This window comes from Apus apus, chromosome Z, assembly GCF_020740795.1.
Source record: "Apus apus isolate bApuApu2 chromosome Z, bApuApu2.pri.cur, whole genome shotgun sequence".
Lineage (NCBI taxonomy): Eukaryota > Metazoa > Chordata > Aves > Apodiformes > Apodidae > Apus > Apus apus.
In genome coordinates this window covers 40,588,373-40,612,768 of record NC_067312.1, presented here as the reverse complement: position 1 = coordinate 40,612,768, position 24,396 = coordinate 40,588,373, and the positions used below count along the sequence as shown (strand labels likewise).

At 38.6% G+C, this 24,396-nt stretch overlaps 1 protein-coding gene across 9 annotated transcripts in view; it reads left to right on the top strand.

The window, feature by feature from the left end:
• NTRK2 (neurotrophic receptor tyrosine kinase 2) overlaps positions 1 to 24,396 on the top strand; it is a 219,972-nt gene that overhangs the window by 37,450 nt on the left and 158,126 nt on the right. For all 9 annotated transcript variants that reach the window (XM_051642180.1, XM_051642179.1, XM_051642188.1 and 6 more), the window contains exons 6-11: positions 6,918 to 7,054; positions 9,964 to 10,096; positions 11,678 to 11,977; positions 16,504 to 16,536; positions 21,182 to 21,282; positions 22,423 to 22,522. In XM_051642180.1, the coding sequence (XP_051498140.1) occupies positions 6,918 to 7,054; positions 9,964 to 10,096; positions 11,678 to 11,977; positions 16,504 to 16,536; positions 21,182 to 21,282; positions 22,423 to 22,522 (804 nt within the window). The remainder of the gene's footprint in view (positions 1 to 6,917; positions 7,055 to 9,963; positions 10,097 to 11,677; positions 11,978 to 16,503; positions 16,537 to 21,181; positions 21,283 to 22,422; positions 22,523 to 24,396) is intronic.

Sequence of the window (24,396 nt, the reverse complement as noted above, 5' to 3'; positions counted from 1 at the left end):
TTTTGTAATGATGAATGTGAGTTAGCAAGTCTTGTGGGCTTTGCTGCAGCACACACTGGCTCTTCTTACAGAATTTTTCTTCTGGTGATAATTTGAGTTAAGCAGGGAGTGGAGTGTTTAAAGGCAAAGTAATAGAGGCTGGACTTGTTTAATTATTTTCTGTAAAGGTTCCTGGCTGAATGTTACAATCAGGCATGTAATGGTTGGAGGCAGATTTTTTTTGGTATTTTAAAATATTTGAGTGGCTTAGTAAGCTGCCACATCACTCGTTCTTCCTGACAGAAAGATGTTTCTCCGTAGACTAATGAGGTGGATGCTGTGAGTATCACATCTGGCGTGGTAAGAAAGTGAAAGTTGGACTTCTGAGAAGGCATGCTGAAGCAGCAAGCACATCTAGCAAGGAGAGGTCCAGAATGAGCTTGTTCATGTGTGCATGTGCCTTCCAACTGCTCATTAGGAAATGCTGAAGGCATGGAAAAATCCTAAACTCTGGTCTGAATGACTCTCCTCAGGGCTCTGGCAAGGCGCCTTTAAGTTTGGACTCAGCCTCTTCCAATGTTAGGAATTTGTGCTTTTCCTTTCAAAAGGGCATGTGAAGAGCAGCTCCTTTTTTTTATTATTTTTAGATTAAAAGTTAAAAAAAAGTAAAAAAAAAAAGTAGTGGCTAAAGGAGGAGTTTTGTCACCCCTCTCTGGATTCGGCTTCCGTTAAGGAGTCTAACCTTCAGCTTTAGGGATAATGTTCTCACAACCAGCCTGTAGAGTGCTTGAGACTATTCTAGCTTAACCCTGTCAGGCCTGTGCAAAATACCATGGTTGTTGTGGAAAACACCCTTCGAGATTTCCTGTGACTCATGGTAAGCATATTCTGCTGAAGAGCTCATGTGGTTTTGATCTGGGACAGTTTCTTTAATTTACACTTGCAGTCAGTAGGCACAGTATGGAAATACACTGGGGAAAAGGATAATAACCAGGATTCCTTTTCCTTATTCCCCCTTCTGCCTTTCACATTATTGCCTTTACTTTTCATTTTAATACAGGGGAAATTTCAAGTTTTGTTGTGCATGATGTCAAAGTTACAGTGGATAAAAGGAGAGTACTGCCTGGTGGTTAGGGCAGTGAAATGAAAAGTTTAGGGCTTCTGTTCACTGTAACAGAAAAGGAGAATGATCCTTGCACGCCAGAAAAAAAAAAGAAAATATATGAGATGCGAAATGTGAAATTTAACATGTTCCTAATTTCTACTAATTCTGTATTTTATTTGTCTAAATTTATTTATTTATTTATTTATTATTTATTGTTGTATATGGTTGTGGTTGTCATCTTGGAACAACTTCTGTGAGATTTCGGCAGTTTATCTCTATGTACTGTGCATTTTGATTCTGTGGTTGTGATGCAACAGGAAATGAGAATGATCTTTTATATTTCTTTAATTTATGTTTTGCAAGTAAACTTTTGGGGTCTCCTGTTTATAGTGCTCTAAAGATGGAGCCAGGCTGATTTTTGACCATGTCATTCTGCAAACTTCAGTGGAAACATGCCCACTTACCCCATAGCTGGCATTTGGCTCAGAGCTTGTTGGCTGCAGACAGTTGTTAGTGAAACACGGGAGGTGGATCAGATTTCCAACAGCTCCTTGCTTTACACCTAGAAAATGTTTTGCTTTGTTTTTCAAGCCCATAAAAACCTACTGGAGGAGGAGACCTTTGGAATATGTAAACATGCCAATATTTTCAAACAAGGCAGACTTTTAATAAAATTGTAGGAGAAAGCTTCTTCCTACATCTTACAATGATAAAACCTGTTCAGCACCAGTAAAACCTCCGAAATTTGCAGATTTGGTGTGTGCAGTTCTTAACAAGTTACATTGTCAACCACCCTTTTTTCAGGTTCTAGTACAGTACAAACTGTACTGTAGTATAGTAAGTAGTTGTATGTTTTCTCCCTAGAAATAAAAAGCAAAACCAGGGGAGCCAAGAAACTTGGACTGTATTGTAACCTTATGTGAGGCAAGCAAACTGGAGTTGGACCATTATATCTTACAAATTACATGGGATATTTTAAAAATCCCTCATTCTGGTAGTTTGCCTGTACATGGCTCAGTTTGATAGAGAGTTGGTGACTCAGTATTATTCTGGGTCTGATATATTTATTAAAAACATGACTAAGGATTTCAGTTAAGGATTTAAATGACCTTTTTAAAATTTAGATGCAGTTGGTTAGTTCTGAGAAAAAAAAAAAGTTAATTTTTTCTTGCTAACTGCTTGTTTTTATCTCAGAACAGGTTGACCTGCAAAAAAGTGCCAAGCCAAAATATCATGGGGCACATTGAAAACCATTTAGTTACACTGCATTGTGGCTAGACTCCCAGGAGTTTGTTAACAGGCTGATGAAAATCAGGGGCTTAACGTGCAAATCATGACATAAAAGAATGCAATATTGGATTTCTGGTATGCACTCAGGTGCTCATTTCTTCATAATTTCTTAGGTATTAATAAGGCTAACTGACTGTATTAAAATTATTACTTAGTGAAGCTTTTTGAGTAGCTGAACAAGACCCAGAACTGGACAGATGAACATTGAAGCTGAAGAAGTCAATCTGGAAATAATTTTGTAAAAACTTTCATAGAATCATAGAATCATAGAATCCTAGGGGTTGGAAGGGACCTCAAAAGATCATCTAGTCCAACCCCCCCTGCCAGAGCAGGTAACTGGTAACTGTAAGATAGTTAAGCAGTGAAATGACATTTTGTGTGTAGTGGTAGTTTCCTTTCTCTTTGCTTAAAACCATGTTCTTCTAAAAGCTGCTGTAGTATACTGGCTAGTACATTAGCTTGGTGCTGAGAGTGGAGTTACAGACTACAGAGTTTGTCTTACTACTCAGTTTTTAATAAGGTTATATTCTTCCTTTGACATATCATGACAGTTTGGATCTACCAAGGTAGAGTACCTACCAGTGTAGGTTTTGTAAAAAGTAGTAAGTAGCAGCATGAAGACTTTGAAAGCTCTCTAGGAATTTAGGCATGTTCTTTTTATTCATTCCCAATGACAGTTGTGTAGCCAAATCCCATAGTAACCTTTGAACATTATATCTACAGTATTTGGCTTTGTGATTACTGATGTCACAGCTGTGCACAGTGAAGTTATGAATCATCCCCTAGTAATGTTCCACTGTCTGACAGCCCTGGGCCATTGGTTTGCACTAATGATGGTTTGTGAAAGTAAACAGGCTCCTCTACTCAAAGGAAGGTTTGTTCCTTCTAAAGCTTGAGGTGATCCTTGGAGAGACTCTCCTGACGTAAGTGGGTCATGTCTCTGTTGTGTCCAGTTGTGCTGGGTTGAGGGAAGTAACTGCTTATTCTAATGCTGAGCTGCCTATTCCTGGGAATAAAATGTTACCAATATGAGTATGAGAACAGATATTCTATATGTGATGAAATAAAATAGCACTTACATGCACATACATGGATTTTAGTGTACACCTTAATCTGTTAACTGTGTAGCTGTACATGATCGTTCTAAGTTTTCAGTAGCAGGTTTTGTCCCCCCGTTTTAGTAGAGATTGAAAAGCTTTGGGTATATTTACTGAGAAGAAAGGGGTCTTGAGAAAACCAAATTAAACAAAGTGGTCTTAAGAAGATCATTTGGAAACACTGTTCTCTGTCCCATCAGAACAAGAGAGCAGTCAGTGAATTTGAGCACTGCAGACAAATTTCAGAACTGGTAAAAGGGAATGGCTCTTATATATGGCCTGGATAGTACATCTGTGAAACTCTTTGCTGTAGAAGGCTATTAAGGCCAAGAATATAGTGAACTTAAAAAAGAAATCAGCTATTAGCAGGGTTACTACTGATATCCAGAATTATAATAATTAGTGTTAATAAATTTTGAAAGAGATACTGTGTTTTGAGCTTTGGGGCACCGGGTAATCTCTGTCTGACAGATATCAAGATAAGACTTCTGGACAGATGATGTCATGTCTACCTTGCATAGATTCTTATGCTGCAGTCTAAACTTACTCCCCTTGTAGGATACAAAAATATTTGAACCTGTTGTCTGATGGCTTATATCAATTACTGCATACAAAGTCCTTTAAAATGCACATTCTTATCAACAGAGATGGTAGTAATCTAAACCACTGTATTTAACCAAATTAAGTCAGGAGTCAATACAGCATGTTTGGATGTCTTTGTAATTGTGCAGGTGTCAAAATGCTACTCCCTGCTATAAATGGTCTCATGCTACACTGAGTATACATGCTGAGTATGAGTGCCTGTTACCGTGCATTGTGGTTTTTTAATTGCAGCTGTTTTTCAGTACAGGTTTTGCTGCTTAGTCTTGTTGCTTTATTCGTAAGTCCAGTCCATCACATTTTCTAGATATGAGGTAGCATTACTGTCTGATTTTTCCAAAGAGAAAACTAGTGCATATTCTGCTGTGGAGCTGTCTGGGTGTCACTGGAAATAAAAGCCAAAATGACCTTGCAGTTAAAATACACTAACTCAAGTTATGACTGGGAAAGGGAGTAAAAAAACAACACACAAAATAATGGGACCTATTCCATTCTCATGCTTACACTTTTTTGCTGTGATGTTTTCTGTGTGGTCTTACAACTGATTTTGAGTGTAACTTTAGGAATCTAAAGAACAAGCACTGTTATGTTATAACCTTCTGCGAGGATACAAGCATGATGTAGCTGTTCCCCTCAGAGATGTAACACCAACATGACTTGTGCAGACTTCTGCAAATAAACAGAACTAGACTTGATTCTGGGTGAGAAACAGAACCAGTACCAGAGGAATTAAACTTTAGTTGCTTATCCTGTAAATAAATACACTGCAGTAGGAAGTTGTGTCAGAACTTAACAGCTATTGAAGGAGGGCTCAAAGGGGACCCAAGTTGTTTTTATTTTTGCTTACATGACAAATTTCATGTGAAATTACGTGATTGTATAAGCTGTGCAGGCTTGCACAGTGAAACCCTAATCTGTTCTGTAGACCTTGTCCCAAGTGCTAGGGCCAGGAAGAAGTGGGGAGCTTTAATCTCTTCACACCTTCAGGTCTGGCAAGAGTAGTTGGAATGTTTTTCAGAGGTGGTGTGAAGTGTAACTTTATAAAGCAAATGATCTCATTACTTCTGTTCTTGTTCGCTAACCAGCATAATTAGTATCCAAATGTTCCCTAAGATTAGTTTTATTTCCTGCCCAGTTAGTTGACAGACACTGCTGAGATTTGAATTCACAGCGGGCGAGAGCAGATGGCTACCTTCGCTAACAGATTACTGCATCAAGGCATACAAACTGTCCAGCTCTGTCTACATAAACTTCAACATATGATTTATAAAGTGAACATAATAGAAGAAATCCATGGTGCATGGAATGGGAATTGTATTACATACAGCACTACTTACAGGACTGGGAAAATTGCCTTAGCAGTTACTGTATACTTGTGCTGATCTTCAAATCTTACTGGGCCAGAAAGCATTGCCTGGAAAATTTTTTGTCTTCACTTTGGTATTACTTCCTTTTATTGAATTAATTAAACTTATAGGAGATTACCAATACATATATCTTAAGTTGAAGTTCTAGAAAACATTAGTGTGTTTGCACTTATTTGATGGTTAATTGTTTGTATGAGACTTTTTACTTTAGCAAAAAAGTTCCTGCTAAACTTCTGTACCTGCAAGGCCATGATCAAACGATGGTACTCTTAACTCAAAAACCAAACCAAACCAAAACAGATAACTGTTGTTTCAGGAAAGGAAAAGACATTGCAAAAGGTCATGCATACATACCAAACACAGCAGAGAAACTTGATTATTTGAGATGAAAAGTTGCAAGTAAAACTTGCCTTACACGGCAAATGCCTCATAAAGGAGGCCAAGGCTTTTTACAGAGTTTAGCATCTCCAAATGACGGCACAAGATAGGATATTTCTGGCACTTTGCATAATTATTTGCTCAGTAAATAGATATGAAATGTGAGGGCTTGTGTGCTTGAATTCCGTTCATACTTCTGACATTATTTTTAAAGAGGGTCAGTCTACAATTCCTTCTACTTTTGTAAGCATTCAGTATATATTTATTCTTTGGGAAGCTACTATTGCTTTGTGTGCTGAAGAGCGATCTACAGAGTGATTTGTAGCTCTGTGAGATGGGGAGGGAGTCCTGATTCTTGATTCTGTGCTTATTTCCTAATGGGTGGTACTATCTCTCACTGCTTTTCTGCTTTCCTGAGGGCAATAGCTAAATCTGCTGAAGTGTCTTGGATAGCAGCTCTTGGCAGCCAGTTACCTTCTCTTGTCTTTTCTCTCCTGTGGTTTGATCTGTTCAGTCTCTGTGTCCCTCACTTTGTACTTAAGTTCTAAGTTTTGCTTTGCTCTCTGTGAGTTGTCTCTGTATGAGATGGAGGGTTGCAATCTCTTGCGTGATACTGGAGCTAATGAGATTTTCTTGTTAGTGCTGTGGGGAGCAGTGCAACTACCACAGTGTCAGTTCATGGAAAACAGTGGTTCCTTTGCAGCTCTTACAAAGAGAAAGATTAAATTTCCTTTTCTAAAGAGTAAGGGAAGAGGTTGTTTTTTTAAAATTTTTGAGATAAAAACTGAAGTTAGGAATTTGCCCACTTGAACCATTTCCCTATATAATTAGCTTAATGTATTTTCACATGCAGTTACATTTTTTTAAGATGTAAATCAGAGGTGGTGCAGAAAACTGTCATGTAGCAGCTTAAAGATCGTAGTTATGTGTTTCCAAAGATGCTGTTTGTACTCCCTACCTGAATAGCAGCTGACCACAGTGAATATCTGATTTAGCAGTGTTCTTGCTTGCATTTGTACAGGTTGCTTAGAATTGAGTAGTGTCTATTTCTGTAATGTACAAATGTATGTGGTTTTTTTTTTATTATTGTTTCTATCATAGACTTGCCCTCAGCAAATTTAAGCAATTACAACATCACCGTGGTGGAAGGAAAGAGCGTCACATTGTACTGTGATACTACTGGCGGGCCACCCCCCAATGTGTCCTGGGTGCTCACCAACCTTGTTTCAAACCACGAGGTAAGTTTCATATTCAAGTTCATGACAATTCAGAGACAGGAGATACCTGCTGAAGGATGGAAAGAATGTTCATGTCTAGTGTTAGCTAACTTTTTATAAAAAGATGAAATAGAAAATTAATATTTGGCTTACATTTATTTTCCAGTTACTTTAAATCCAGAATGACTGCTGCAGTGCTTTTGGAGAATGACACATTACTCTGATTTGCACTCTGGTTTTTGGATGTTCGCTTGTAAATAAGAGTACTGTAAATTTTTGTAGTAGTTGGTGAATTGGGGCACAGAAACACAAAGGCTTTCTTATTATCATTGATACATGCATGCAGAGAATAAAGCTAGTCTACCATAATTTTAAAAAAGCTTTGTGTCACTAAATTTACTAAATTTTCATGCCAGAAGCTTGGTTTGTTGGAATTTTGTTGTAAGTACTTCATGGCTTGATAATTTTCCTTCAACAAACAAAGAAATGACAGGAAGTCTTGGCTATTAAAGTGAAGGTTTTACTAAAAAGATTGTCAGGTTTTTTTAATGAAGAATGAAGACGTTTCCTCAATAAAAGCATCTAGACAGGGGGAATTTTGTTTTCTGAGCTCTTTCTATTCTGTGTCTTATTTTTACTGTGCACACTGGAAGTAGAATAATTAAGTTCTTTCTGAGGGAATTGTTGGTAAGGAGAGGCATATAAGCAGATCATCAACATGCAGCTGCTGACCTCTTAAGTTGCCATTATTTACACAGTGGGCAAAACCCTCTTTTATTTACAGTTTTATGGTATTGGCTTTCCTACATTTATGATGGTGCAGACTGCCTAAAGCTTCCTTATCTGTGCCAAGTGCAGGATGTGTACTGCTCAAACTGTTCCTACAGTGCCAAAAAGAAAGGACCTCTGGGGTCTTGTAATCGTTGTGCTTTCTTCCTTGAGGTCATTACACTGGGCCTGTACAGAATTTGAATAGCCTGTCTTTCAGCTCTCAAGTTAGAATTCTTCAGAGCTTTAGCTTTATTTTTAACATTTTCTCTAAACTAAAACTACCCAAAGGCATCAGTTGTCATCAAGAAAAAAAAATTAAATTAGTTTGAGGAGCTCATGCCAAGTTGTGCTCTTTCTCTCTCTCTCTTTTTTTTTTTTTTTTTTTTTCCCTGCTTTTCTTCTGAGTTATGAGCCAAAACAAATGTGGGATGCCGTTCAAAATGTGAGATCACCTCATTTTTTAACCCTCCTACCTTTGAAATGCCGTGGTCAGTTTGCTTCTTGCTTTCCAGAAATACTGTCCTGGCATAACTTCATCTTGAGATTTCAGAGGGGCTCATAATATAGCCTAGCCACAACCTTAGCTGTGGAGCACACTGATCTTTTCAGTAGCAGAAGAACAAGTGCCTTTTAAACCTCATTTGCCTTTCACAAGTATCCTTCCGTTTTCTGTGAGTGTTGTTTTTGTTTTCCTTTCTCTCACTACCATATCTCAGTTTCTTCCTTCCTTTTCTTCACATTCTATGCTGCTTTTGCCTGTTTTCTCTCTCTTTCCTGTTTTACAAAGAGAGACATTAACAAAGTTAAAACTAAACTCAAGTCCTGCAAAGCTAAGTGTATCCTCTAATTTCTGTGCTGATGTATAATCTGATGGATTTTTCTTGCTCTAGATTTCAGCCCTGAGTCTGCAATTTAGACTCTCTGCTTTCAGTCCAGCTTTGAGCACTGCTCACTTCTGAGATTTGCACACAGAGAACTGTTTGCTTTTCTGCGCACCTCTGCTGATACCACACTGAAATCTAAGGGACATTTAACTAAAGTGGAGTTAAGGTGTTAACTGGATTGTATGCAGGAGTGTGCCCACAGGTCCCCATCAACGGCCATGAAAAGTCACTGTGGTTTTACACATGCAGTGTTAACTTGTGTTCTGTGCAGCACTGAAGGGTATGTGCACACAAAGTAACTCAAAAGTATCTAAAAATGATACTAATTATTATTTATTTTCTGAATGTGTTTTGTTTCCTTTCCTTTTTAAGAAAATAGTATCACGTTTTATCAAAAAATAAAGTATGGAAATAGTAATTATTTGGAGATGAAAAGAAGGATGATCTAAGGACACAAGAGCTTTGAATACATAGTTCTTCTAACTCCATTTTTGTTTTGTTTTTTTTTCTTTTAGTGCAGCCCTAGCTGCATATTCAGTATGGCATTTCAGTCTGTAAGTGAGCATTGAGCTTTCTAAGAATCATAAGAATAAAGATTTCCAAGAATGATAATTCTTACTTTATTTAGCCAGTGTTTAAACACATAAAACAGTATTCAGTCAGTAGCTTAGTTAGTAGAAGGTATATAACTTCTTGTGGAAGGTTTAATGAGAGGAAGCTTTCAAGACAAATTCAGCTAAGGAGAAAAGACATGTTGTCGAAGTGCAGTAGACGTCAGAAGGCAGCAGGTTAAGAGATGTCAAATGTAAATGTAAGGGAAAGACAGAAAAGGAAGAGTACAACAAGAATTGAACAGAATACAAGTGGAAAGAAAAAGTTAATGGGGAGCAGAGATAAACCATAGAAATCAGTCACAAAGTGGAAGAAAGGGATGAGCAAGGCTATGGGTAGAGAATAAAACATTTGTGTACAGGGGAAGAAGTCTTTTAAAAAAAGACAGAAACTGATGGGACAGAAAAGTAGTTGAGTTCAGTGTTTGTAGCAGGACTTTCGGAGCTTTGACTCCACTGCCATTGACGTTTATGATCGGTCCTGTGAGTGTCTTGTGTCTGTTTGGATAAGACAATAAAGTAAGGCTTTGAGTAACTGTGCACTGGTACAGCTGAAAGGAAGGGAAAATGAAAAATGCCCTTTTTCAGTGGCCAATTGTTACCTCCCTCTCCCTGGTTCTTTATGTTGCAGTTGACACATACGTGTTTTTCTAATCACTTTTAGAGTGACACAAGTAAGAACCCTGCCTCGCTAACAATAAAGAATGTTTCATCCATGGACAGTGGACTGTGGATTTCCTGTGTAGCAGAGAACATTGTGGGAGAGGACCAAGCCTCTGCTGAGCTCACGGTGTACTGTAAGTATGCAGGCCTCTATACAGCTCCGGAGTCCAAACTGCATTGGCAGCAACTCTTTTGGGTATAAATATTTTTTGGGCAGGCAGGCTGTTGAAACAAAAACCCTTAAGGCATGTAAGCATGTGAACCATATACTGTGGTTAATGCTGGGAATAGCCCAACCACAGTTTCTGTATTTACCTTTTCAGTCCTACATTGTGCCAAAAAAGTATTTCTAAATGATTTATCTTCCAGATAGGATGATCTGTAAAGAAAGGTCTGAAACGCAGGATACTCAGTGCCACTGCTTGCCATTGGAAGGCAAACCACAGGAAGATTTGTAATAGTGTGTATGTCCACGCTCACCATCTTAGGAGTTAAGTGTGAGCACGCCGAAAAGCTCATAGAGTTAAGTTATAAGAGACGATAAATGTTAAGCTTTTATTACCTAAAGCAGCAAGTGCTTTGGTCAAAAAATAACACACATGTAACATTCTTACTGCCAGATGTAAATTTATTTGTTATAGCTTTGAATAATGTACTTATTTGTCCAGGCCAAGGAAGGGGGAAGGGGCATGTAGTGTAGAGACACTGGCTTTTTAGATCTAAGCTTAGATGTAGGCTTTGGCCTGAACTCATGTTATATGAATTAAGCAGCATGGTTTCACAAGTTGCAACGCTGTGTTTAATTTAAGATGGGAATGGAACGCTTTGTAGATGGCAAACTTTATTCAGCATGTTCTCATGCCGTAAACTAGAAAAAACACAGTAGATGTAGGCTTGTACACTGAAATTGGATGTGTAATAGCTATGGGAAGTGACATAAACTAGAAATATTGTAACAGTGTAAATGAGATTCTGAGCTTGGACACTTATGTGTGATAAAAGGGAGTATAACCAGATGAAATTGAATGCAGTTAAGAATAAATATCAAGGAAGATTTCCTGATAGTGAAATACTAGGCAAAGTCTTCGAATAGTCTCTGAGGGAAACAGAACAAGTCAGGGAACTCGAGGTGTTTAGCGGGTCTGAATAAAGAATGAGAAAATTTATTGCAGAAAACAGGCTTTCCCCAATAGAAGAATCCAGGGAATTAAGTAATCTGTTCTGGCTTTGGTTCTGTGAAGAAAATAATATGAAAGTTTGGGTTCCTAGCTGAATATATTTCCAGTACTACTTGATATTTGGCTAACTTTTAAAGTATTTTCAATACTTTTGTGTTCCTTCAGCACCCCTCTGCACCTTTTTTTCAGCACAGTAAAGCTAAAATGTCTCTCTCCCCCTTCTCAGTGATCCGGTAACTCAACCTCCCATACCTTACAGGGTTTAAGTGATTTAACAGGTGTTCAGTCTTTGTATGAAACAAGCTTGTTTTGTTTCTTTCTGAAGAATGGCTTCATTTCAGTTGTGAGCATAGTACAACAGGAAAAGAAGGTGGGTTCCTGTGTGAGTATTCTGCAAATAGGTGTCATTCCTACTAATAACATATTTTGTACTGATGAATGAAAAAGACTTCCCTGATAACGTTGTGGGGAGGTAAGGAAGGGAGGAAAGACATGTTCAGAATATTCTGATGCTTTTCACTCTTTTTTCCAATATAGTTGCACCAAATATCACATTTATTGAATCTCCAACCCCGGATCACCACTGGTGTATTCCATTCACTGTGAAAGGGAACCCTAAGCCCACATTGCAGTGGTTCTATGAAGGCGCTATACTGAACGAGTCTGAATACATCTGTACTAAGATACATGTTATCAATCAAAGTGAATACCATGGCTGCCTTCAGCTGGACAATCCTACCCACCTGAATAATGGTGCTTATACCTTACTGGCAAAGAATGAGTATGGAGAGGATGAAAAACGGGTTGATGCTCATTTCATGTCAGTGCCTGGAGATGGTGAGTATAACTTTTTATAAAGCAACTAGGCAGTGTGTCCAATGGCACGAGGAGTGCCTATATAGCATCTAGTGCCGTGTTGCAAAATGAAGTGCACTCCATGAAGTTGATGATCATACGTTGTTTATGACACCAGAGGGAGCTGGATAGAAAATAAGTAACGCAGAGGCAGTTTGGAGAAGGTCTCAGGTTGTGACAGGCATTTTGATGTCCAATTCCAATTTGTTTCAGTGGAGCTTGGGCACCTACATGCCTAGGAATATTCCTGCTCAAGATGCTTGCTATTAAATATATGCATCGTCACTTGCTCTAAAGGCTCCACCTCACCTCTCCTGAACGTTACGTGAGCAGGCTTAAGGTGGACTAACTCACTGAACTGCAGGGATTACCATCAAGTGATTGATGTTCACTGTGGTTTGACCTTTTCCCACATCTTCAAAACCACATGTGAAGTGACTGTAAGAATAAGAGGCATACATATAAGCATATTGCTTTATGTGGAAAAAAACTCTTGAGCGGATGTTGAACAACTGGAGTGAAAATGAAGGCATGTTTTTGCACAAATATTTGCTCAGTAATATCTGAAAATATGAGCATGTGTGTACCTTTGGCTTTTTAGCCATGGGATATAAATAGCCTTCTGTTTTGAAGCAGTAATGTGCACTGCTAATGTGATCAGCAAAAAGAAATCTGAATAGTTAAATTCTCTCTCCTACATTGCAGGCTACAGACAGAAAAAAATATGGTCTGTATTTAATGTTTTTCCCTGTTAGTTCAATCTGTAGGGAGAGAGATGGCAGGTCTCTTGCATTCCCAGCCTTAAAATGAGGAAGTGAAGAGCTGATGCGAACAAGTTCTATTTACTCTTGCCATCTTTAGTGCTCCTCTATTTCTTCTCTGGAGTACTTCCTTAAACTCATTACAGAAACACGCCGTGTTTTCAAGTACTGGCGTCCTCTAATAATGCGTTACAACAGTTCAGTATAACAGTTCACTTCATAGGTGTTCTGCATACAGTGGAAGTTCTCTTACATTCTTATTATTACCTGGATTCATTTTCCTAACAGAATAACAGTTCCTCTAATATATTTAGGTGAATTGATAATTTTTTGTCTTTGATACAAGTTCCTTTTACTATTCTTTTTTTTTTTTCCTGTAAGCTTCTCCCCTGCACACTGAAGATTTCCCACGTGTGGCATTTTAAAACAGTAAATATAACTGTAGGTGTCCCACAAATGAGAAATTAGAAAGACAGCATTATTTATTTATTCCATCCTCTTTATACTCATAAGGAAAATACACTTCCCAAGATAATCTGTACTGTGCTCTTTAAGCGTTTCCCAAGCTCTGTTGTGGATTAAGCTTCACACAGAGTAGAGAGGAAACTGAACTGTGTATTGACAGGTTGTAACTGAATTAGAAATCAGTTCATGCATAGTGCATGGTACCAAAGAAATCTTAAAAATTAACAGCTTATCTACTTAGCCTCCTCAATAATGTTTTTATTGGGAGTTTTTCCTGTAAGAATCATGGCATTGAGCTTTATAAAATGTCATAACATTGTTGTCTTCTTCACTGAAGCTGGCATAAAAGCAAGCATTAAGAAACTAGAACCCTCTGTGCATTGTATTATGATTTTTTATTTAAACTATTTAAAGCACTATCATGCTTTATAAACCCTTAGAAGGCTTTTTCAGTGCTCTCGTTACTGTGTAGTTTCTTCTTTTGGCCCTCATGTTGTACAATGAACCATAAAGATTAAGGTCCACGCCCTGATATTATGTTCGTTTCCATGCCTTCATGACTGAATTAAATACCAGCCCTGATGTTTCATGGGGTGGGGTATACTCACTGAGCTTTAAACTCATTACTTGGTTATTGCATCACTTACGGGCAAACACTCTGAAGGTAAAAACACAAGAAGATTAAAAAAGCCACCTCACCTATAATCCATATGTCTATCTAAATTAAATGCGACTATGTCTGAAGCATGTTTTGTCATCAGCAGTGTAATGCTTAATTTTCAAAATTGCATCAAACATGATGAAGACATGATCTGTTCTAAGATGCTCTCAACTTCCAGTATGCTACTTGCAGAACATTTTTCACTTGCCTGAGGATGAAGGCATAAAGGAGAGGAAAGCATGTTCGACGGTGGGATTAGTACTGAGTTAAAGATTAACACACCTAAATTGTAAATAAAGACTTTGTTTCAAACATGAAGGCCTGGAAGTATAAATTTCATGTTAACTAGATTTTTAACTAGCTTTAATCTGCTGAAGTTCTGTGATTCCTGTTCTTGCTGAGGATGGCTTGATTGTTTGCAACTACACTGCAGCAAACAGTAAGCAAGAAATGTTCATGTTTCAGTCTGGAGTCTTTCTCATATTTGACCCAAAACAAATAATGAATGCAGGAGAGATTTTTACCAATAATAAATAATTTTTAATTCATCCTTATTAAACTCTCTGTAAAATTCATCTGAAGGAATCCAGGTCACATAGTATCCTGTCAAAGTAAAAGTCTATGTTAAACATGCCTTAGAAATAGCATCTTACTTGTGTGGCATAAAAACATGGGACTGTCTTTCAGAACTGTATTTTTGGTTTGAGTGTTTTGATGCTGCTTTGTTTTGAAGATGTCAGTTTTATAAAGAAAGAAGCAACTAAACCAAGTGTAGTTGATGCAGTTTATAAAGATGAATGAGTAGGATAAGCCCCTTAATAGTTTATTTACACAACAGCCTGTTGTAAAGGGGTCCAAAACAACAATATTGTTTTGTGTTTGCCTTAAATGTAATTTTGTGTAAATGTGCAAAATTACTGTGGTGAAGTTTAATGTTAAAATAGCTTCAGCAGATGTTTCGGTGATTGAGTAGGTAACGTTTTTATGTGGGGAATACTAAATAGAAGTTTGGGTTTCGTCCAGCATCTTGATTTTTGCAACTTTATTTGAAGTGAAGTATTTAGTAATGGAAAAGCTGTTTGAACGGAGTTGATGACTTCCTAGTTTATATCCCTGGCAGGAGTTAGGTGTTTACTAATCTGGTTACTTAATGTCAATTCAAGTAAATATTAACAAAAATGTTGCCATTTAACTAATTAATAAAGGCCTGGGAATTTCCCCTCCCCCCTCCATATTACAGAAGATAAATTAGAAATACTGTCTTTGAGGAGATTAATGTTTTATGCTGGAAGAAGTGAATCCATGAACTTTTATGGACAGAAAACCCTGGTCAGAAGTTGCTTGACAGCCAATAGGACAAGCTTTCTTCACTTGTTATTTATTTCTGCATATTTACATGACAGATCTTACGGTGTCTGTTAACCTGTATCTCTGGATACTAGAATATCTTCAGATGCATTTGAAAATAAACCTAATTATCTGTTGCCATTCTGCAAATAGGTTGCAACTTTTTAGTATTTTCAGCCCAGATTCTCATGCTCTTGACATAAGCAGAAACAGTTGTGTTCTGGTCATACTTCACAGTGACTTTATTCCAGTGTAATGGCGCTGCTGTGGATTTAGTATATGGTGCTATAAGGACAATTATGCTTTTAAAAATTTGATTCAACTTTAGGGATTTTAACTATCTGTTAATTTTATTTCCAAACCAACTAAAAGCGTAAAAATATGGAAGAGATGATTAAGAACTGACTATGTAAGCTATGCTATAAATACACTATAAACCAGATGAACTGGTATGTTGAAATACAACACAAGAATCTTTCAAAGTGTGAGCAATCTAGCAGTACTAGTTTTAGTGCGCATTCTGTGCATTGTATACTTACATCTCTGTTTAGTTTTACATATGCGGAGTAATTAAAGAAGGCTGAAAACTGGAACTAGTAAAATTTAGAAAAGTGCAGACTAGATGGTTATCCATTTGGTTGTGTAAGATTGGCTTCCAAGACATCTGACTCTTTTGGTAATAGTTCTGTTTGTGTATCAGCTGGGCAGCTGGCTTCTTGGAAGCACCCTTTTACACAGTGAATGAAGTGGTGCTGCTTAGGGCATTGCTACCTCTAGCCTTCAATTTACCAGCTCACAGCTAAACAGGTTTACTGTCACAGTGACTTAATAGCAAAAATTTTTGACTAGGTGGAAGTCAGTGCTCACTGTTAGGGTCAGGGAGAATTTTACCATTGTTTTTTCAACAGGAATAGTTACTGTTGCACTTATTCTGGATATATGTTAGCAGTGGAAAGCAGAATTTTGCTCAGTTAGGAAATATGCTTGCCTTTGACACAGCTAGTGCCCTGTGCATTAGCTGTTTCACATGAACCAAAATATGTACCTTTGAGATAGCTAAAAAATGGTTGTAAATGTAATCTGATTAACAGATACTGCGATATGTTGATGTTGCTTTGATTTTGTGTAGGTTATGATCATTGCTATTGCAAGTAACATGTCAACTCTGAAAACATTTCTTAAAGAAACTCTTATTCTGCCATCAGTTGCAAAATATTTACAAAGGCTTTTTCTTCTTCTTTTTTTTTTTTTTTTTTTTTTTTCTCCTTGTACAGGTAGTGGACCAATTGTGGATCCAGATGTTTATGGTATATATTTTATTTCCTTTTTCTTTTCTTTTAATGATAGAAATTAATGAACTGAAACAATTAAAAGACTGAATATCAGGCTCAGTTAAATTGAAATGGCAGATAATATATGCACAGTTCTATAAAGTACTTTTATTTCTTCTCCTGCCTTATATTATGGAAGAGAAATAAGGACAATGTGACATTTTACTTTGCTGCTTTTGATTCACATTAGGAGAAGCACAGATACACTGGTACGAATGGTTGCAATTGATCTTGTAGGATGACAGCTGTTTGGTGATGTAGCTCACAGACATGAGATTTTGAGAACATTTCAGAGGCATTTCTTGGCGAGAAGAGAATTAGTGATTTCTCCTTATATAACTTACTTTATTATTGCAGGGATGATTCCATACTTGTTTTCCCTCCAAAAATGTACGTCTAAATCCCACTTAAAGATGAGGTTGGCACAAGTAAATTTTCCTGTAGGCAATTTATTTTGCTCTGTCCGCTCATTTGTACCTTCCCTTAATCTCTCTTGCGTAAACACACCATCATCTCAGTGATACCTGAATGTGTGCCAGGAGATCTGATGACACTGTGTTCACATTAGATTTTTAGTTAGCTGAAACCTTTTGGTCTGTACCTAGTGAAAGCTGGTGTGTACTAGAATAGAAGCTGCAGAAAGGAAAGCAACTGGCTAGTTTTACATAACACTTGGTATACTTGTAGTGAGTAGGAGAGCCCATCCCAACCAACTAAAGACCCATAAACTTCCAGCAGAAAGTGGATTTTGTTTGGAACACTTTTTATTTAGATGAAATGGCCAGTGACTCAAGTTTCCTTAAGCTGATTTTAATGTTATTGCTTTGATTCCATTCCACATCAATAAACTTTAGTAAATGTGCGACTGAAGCATCAGTTTGGCTTTAAGTGCTTAGAAATAATAAAGGATAGCTTCCCCTCCCTCTCTTTCTGAGTTTGTTTTTTTTTGGGGGGGGGTTGTGGATGGGAAGGTGGCTTGCACAGTTTCTTACCTGTATTGTATTACGTAAGTTGTAGGCATGAAGATTTTGATATCAAGGTCCTGATGCCTCTGTATGGCTTTAACAATGTGAGTGCAGTGCTTCGATTGACCTGGGTAGGTTTCTGCTGAGATGGGCGATTTGAGTTGTACTAGCTGATCACAGCCTGCAAGACTTCATCCTGATGAAAGCAGCCTTCCTTTTTATTCCTGGCTTTTCTTTCTGCTGTTTGAAACTGCTGTCTTTGATCTTTGTTTCAGTGACTCAGTGCTTACTTTGAGAAGCATTTTGTAGTTCAGAGTGTTTCCCTAATTATTCCGAATTGAGAAGTCCGGTTAGTGAGTTGAATTGATGAGGCCAGCTGGAAAGTCTAGGAACAGATACTTCTTTGGAGAACCACTGCCTGCATGGCTCATTGTGGGAAACCCCCACTCTCTCTGGGATGAGCTCTCCCCAGAGACTGAGCAGTTTAATGACTTCTTTTTAGACTGCTCTATATCTATGCTAACCTGCTTACCCAAAACTTGTCAGAAGATTTAAAGCATATCCTGCTCCTGGCGGTTATCCTTTTAAAATGAGTTTTAGACCCCCATGCTAATCATGTTACAAATGTGTCCAGTGTAATGGGTAAAGATGGTGGCAGAGTCCTTGGTCCTGCTGGGCACTGGGGCTAGCTGTGTGTCTGTCAGTCTGTTTGGTTATGGGTGAAGTTAAAAGGAACTGCAAGGTACTTCCCTGTGTTGGGGTGCCGCAGGGAGGAGGGCTCCCCATGGAAGCCTATCGGGGCAGGGCCTGGCAGCCAGGCCAGTCCCCCTGTCCCAGCCAGGACTGGGGCAGCCAGGAAGCCACAGACAGCCACCTGCAGGTGGGCCTGGTTCAGCAGGGCTCATGGCCAGGCAGCGCTGGGCTGTGAGATGTGAACAGTGGCAATAGAGGGCAGGGAACCCCAGCCTTGAGTACCCTTCTATGCAGAGCAAAACCTTTCATAGCTGGGTTTGGTCTGTCCCTTGGGAATTGACCTTCTTTGTCTGGTGCTCCATGAGGTCATTTCCAAACATTCTCCGTTGTTTCGAACATACAACAGGAAACAGAAGAAATTATGAGGTCTCAGCAGGCTGTGTGACACCGTGTTTGCCAGGGGGAGCCCTGGCTGCACACGGCAGTCTCTCTGCCTCAAGAACGGAGCAGTTGCTAGTGCCTCTGGGGCTCACCTTGCAGAAAAGGCAGAGAACAGAGTCTGTCCTGGCCCTGTAGCTGAGAAGTAGCTGGGAAGTAGCTGAGAGGAAAAAAAGCCACTCACCGAGGGCTAAGCAGGATGTCAAATCACAGGTGCTCCACTGTACTGGAGAGCCTGGCCCTCAAGCAATAGAGTCCCGAGCAGCATGAGTCAAGAGGTGTCACCCTGTCCATATCAGAGTGCTTGATGTCTATGTCAAGATTTCATGAGCAGGAATTTGTGTAACTCAGGATCACCTGGTTTTGGCTGGATAGCTGTTGTGCTTGTTTTTCTTCCTGGCTCACTGATTTCAAGAGGCTTTGAAGATGTGGCACTAGTTCAAATGGAAGTGCTTCACATTTGGACAGCAGGGAATGGCAATGCAACACCAGCATACTGACACGGCCTGCTTCAGCTCTTGCCCACTCTAATATAACAGTGCATTCAGAGGATTTACAGACTATTCTGCATAGTTCTTATTAGTCCTTCAGGGTGTGATTTCCACTAGCTTAGTAAAGACATGAACATAAACAGAGCTTAGTAAAATGCATCTCCTTTTGCCCACCACTATTTACAGGTAAAATTAAGAGCAAAACATTTCCCCCTTGGAAGTTCATATTACAGAACCAGAGCAGTGAAGGCTGTAAATACTTGTTTTCTATAGTGGTCTTAAAAACCTCCATAAATACAGGGTTGGTCAAAACTGTCTTTGTTGAGATTTTCCCAGCTATTTGTAAAGGAAGCCAAGTCTTGTAGGCTGAGATACTTGTTTTAAAGCAGTCTCTGCTTTTAAGTAAGTGAAGTCTTCTGCTTTGCTATGGCAGAGGGTGTGCTGTGCACAGTGCCTTATCCAATGTCCCTGCTGCTTGTGCAGGTGAGCCATTCGGGCAGGGTTTGTGCTGCCTGCAGTTAAGAGTCACTACTGTTCTAACCTTGCTGCATAGCAAGCTGTAGACATAGTGATGCAGTGCTGAGTCAGAAAACTTAAATGGTAAAAGACCAGGAAATTAAATTTTGTTTCTTATGAAAGCTCTGTTTACTTAATGTGTGTTTTGACTTGAAAAAGTCCTGTCCTTCACCATGCAAGGTGTAGAGCCAAAACAGAATACATGAGCTAATTAGACAACCTGACTGGACTGACTGTAGTGTTGATGCCAGAAGTAGCTCTGCAGCTTCATGTAGCAAGAGATCTGCAAGTGAGTGCTCTGCAGAAAACACATGTGTTCATGCATGCATGAAGATCAAAAGCCCAGTGCAGCTGAGGTCTCCAAAGTGCCGCTGGGAGTTGCAGGCCCTCCCAGCCCTTGCTCAGCAGCACTTCTGGAGTTTGAGGACTTCCTGCCTCTGTAGTTAGTGAGAGCTATGCCTCTATGCTCTGCTATTTCAGATTCACAGGAGAAATTTCATCTGTAGGCTTACAGCACTGATTTTAATAAAAATGTGTAAAGAAATACACAGTAAATTGCAAATTGAAATTGCAGTGCTGCAGGTGCGTTTTGTAATAGATGGAGTTACCGCCCTTGTGTCTTTAATCTGCACACATTACAGTAAAAAATTGAAATTTTACATATAAATTTCGGTGTAATCATAAAATACATGCAATTTTTATATTATTATAATGCACATTTCTCTAAGTTCACATGTTTATTATTTAATCCTTTTTATCTCATTTGAATAGTTTTGAAAGGAAATCATGGAAAGGAAATAGCTGTGTTTCATTTAAAAATAATTAGAAATAAATTAAGCCATGTTCTTGTTTTGGTTTGGGTTTTTTGTTTTTGGATTCACCCCACAGACCTGTCAGTGGAATTACTTTGATGAATCAGGTTTCTTCATACCATCTCCAGCATTTAATTTTTTAAACATTTACCTTTGTGACACTTTATGAAGCTAGATGGTAGCCTCTGTACACACAACAGTATTTTTTATTATTTTTTAAACAAAGAATACCATGTATTTCACATTTCATAGTAATGAACTGTCTAAAAATCGTCTGTCAAATTCATCTCAGCTAAACAAAAGTCCCCAAGCAAATTTCTGGGGCTGTCCTCCGTTTGGCTGAACACATGGCTGCAGAAGTTCAGTGTAGAGGGCAGTCTTTCATTTTTAATGGGAAGTTAGAAGCGCATTAAAATAGCTATATGGATGGAGTTCTTATTTAACTCCACTTTTTCCAGTAGAGCTACACAGAAGCAATGGGATAGATTGTTTCTCTTTTAAAGTTCATCAGTCATAATACATTTGCTTGATTATCTGCCACAGGGATTGCCCCTTGAAATGTTCAAGCTATATTAGCATTTATGTGTTATTTCCAAAGAGTCCTGAGAGCTGTTAGTGGCCATCTTACAGAGCAGAAATAATAGAGACAACCCTTTCCCCTCTAAGATTACAGAATTATAAAAGCAACCTTTTTTCCCTTCCTAAGAGTATGAAACCACGCCTAATGATCTTGGAGACACCACAAATAACAGTAATCAGATCACTTCTACGGATGTTTCCAACAAAGAGAATGAAGACAGCGTCACTGTAAGTATATACATTCTTTCCTGATCTATAATCTTGGTGGACTTTCTGGCTATACAACTCACAAAACTGTGGAGATTGTAATAGGACCCTGAGCTAACTTGGGAAAAAAAAAACAACAACAACAACAATGCCTTTCCCTTTTTTTTTTTTTTTTTTTTTTTTTAGACAATCACTTTTGATAGTTATTCATGCTTTTTTTTGAACAACTGTGATCTTTTAGCCTGAGACTTTGCTTATAATTTTAGCCAAGGAGAGCAACTCTTTATTTTGATTTGAAGAATGTTGTTTGAATTCCAGTCCTGTAGTCAGCTCCTCCTTAAAGAGAGGATGTGCTGCAGTGAACTTTCAAATTCTAATTGTATGTTTTTAAATCATGATTTCATATAGGTTACTGATCGAATAATTTGCAGTAGATTTTAGTATAAATGGCTGAATTGGTCGATCCCCTACTTTGCTGCTTTGCCTCTCATGCTCTCCTGAATGGCCAGCCTGGTTGTTTCTGCAGCCTCCCTGCATCAGTGACTCCATAAAGCAGCAGGCAGTGAAGAGCATGTGCGTTCATGAACCAGAGAGCAGACTGTGAGTTGGGACACTGTGTTAAAAAAATGGGAGGATCACAGACAATCTTAACCTCATCTAACAACAGAATGATTGAACGGCTGAGGTTGCAAAGGGACCTCTGGAAATCCTCTGTCCAGTCCTCCTTGAAGTGGGGACAATGTGGTTGCTCAGCTTTGTGTCCACTTTGGTTTTGGTGTCTCCAGGGATGGGGACTCCTGTACCAGTGTTCATCCACCCTCACAATAAAAATGTTCTTCCTATGTGATTTTATTACATGTTTACTTATGACATTCCACTCTGCTGGAAGGGAAAGGGGTGATGTGCACGGCCTCCCACCTGCCTTTAATGTGTAGGATGTTGAAAAAGTTGTTCTCAGAGGTGTCTGAATCTCAGTTCTCTGCAGGATAGACGAAACTTCAACAAGTGGCTCTTTTCTGTACTCTCTGATCTGAGTGCTGATATTTCCCAGTTTAAATTAATTTCTTTACCTAACTGGGTTAACCTGATTGTATGTGAATGTCTTTGAAGGTAGTTCATGAGAAGAAAACAAGCAGATCTTTTCATGTCATCTTTTTTCAGGTGTATGTTGTTGTGGGAATTGCAGCACTGGTGTGCACTGGCTTAGTAATAATGCTCATTATTCTGAAGTTTGGAAGACACTCTAAGTTTGGGATGAAAGGTAAGTAGGGTTGGTTTTTTATACCTTCCATAATTGCTGTGGGTTGTGTGAGCTGATACTTTAGGCTTCTGCACTGAGAGCAGTCAAAATAACTAGTGCCATTACATTTAGTGCCCTGTTCATTCACCAGGTAAGTAAGGGCAGAGGCAGATGTAGACAGTGTTGAATTTTGGATCAAACTCTTCTACTTCTCTTTTGCTTGTGACAAATCCCATTTCTTTCTCTTGTGCTGCAAAGCCCCCTGGGATATTTCCTGGAGTAAAATATTACTTGAGTCAGTGTAGGCAGGAGGAATTTACTCTGATATGAGTTTAATTACAATAATTTTATGAGAATCTATGCTGTATGAAAGAGGTACTTCAGACTATACTACAAATGTCACCACAATGTTAAGGTGATAGATTCAAGGGGTAAAAATGGCAGTAGTGGGAAGTGCATTTGCAGTGGGTCTTGTCATACTGGTGCTTTCTGACAGATGTGTGCATTTTCTTGAGCTTCTGTTTGTGTCTTGAAAATGAGCAGCTGGAGAGACTGGCAAGTGCTCATGTTCCTGTGTAAGGAAGTTATCTCAGTCCTTTCCTTTATTAATTTATTTATTTTACAGCTACATGGAGGTATGTGTATCATGGAAGTACCTGCAACAACTCCATTACTGTCTTTTTTTACTGATACCATCAGTCTGTGTCTGGCAATGTGGCTGAAATTGTATTAAAAAAAACAATACATGCTGTCTTGTTGAGGGCACACAAAGGTGCTTTGCTGTGTGCTAAAGGAGTTCAGATTTTGTTCTTAGGATATTTAGGTGAGCTTCTGTGGAGAGAGTGGTAAGTAATCTTTTGGTAGGCTCCTGTCACCTATAGATCCCACCTCTCAGCTGTGCTTTTGACATAGTACCACATGTTTCTATATTACAGTAACCCTTACTTGCTCTTAGCAAGTGCTTTTTTTCAGAAAGAATCGACTTCTGTTTTGTGTTTCTTTATTCTGTTTAAAGGAGAGTTACTGGAACAAATGAAATTTGAGCAGAGCAGAAGTGTCGTTGGTGAAGATTAGTTTGCTGAGATGATAACCTCCTGTGCTATGACATAGTCTCTGTTCTTTGGTGTAGCATTAGGAAAGGATAGTCATTGTAAAATATCCTGAATAGCAACATGGGGGCAGCAGGATAGAGCTACGTAGTTTTGGCCAAAGACTAGAACAAATTTTCTGCAACTAAACTACAGTTCAGCATAAATTTTAATTGTGCCTGAAGCTTTCTGGATTGCATTTAGAGAGCTGAAGTACGTGGAAACTAAATGGAAGCAACAATGTCTGATGTTAGCTCTTTAAAGCTGAATGCTTGTTAAATTTTTTTTTGTGGGGTTTTTTTTTGTTTGTTTGTTTTTTTTCTTTCAAATGTTCCATTGAAATTCAGAAAATGAAATATGTAGATAGGGAATCAGCACTGTGTGTTCCATAGAAAACATCTTTATGTAATGGATGAAACTTTCACCTCATTTGGGTTCACAACAGGCATCTGCAGCTTCCTGAGACATTGCTTTTATGCCTCATACTTTTAAATGCCAGTTTATCCTATCTTTTGCACCATCCATCATCTGCCAACTTCATAGACTGTGTCTTTGCTGAGTCTTTCTGTGCTTGAAGTGCTTGAACATGGCTGGACTCTGCGACTAACAGTGGAGCAGGCAGTTATGCCTGAACTATGCTGCATCAGAGCTGCCCGTACCTGGAAACACTGCAAATACTGAAGAGCCACAGAGTCTGCCACAGAGGTCACATGCTCCCATTGTCTTCTTTCCGTGACTATACTGAACAGAAAATAGTCCAGTTTATCTGATAGGGAGCACCAGGTCCTTGGGGAGCTTCCAGTAGTT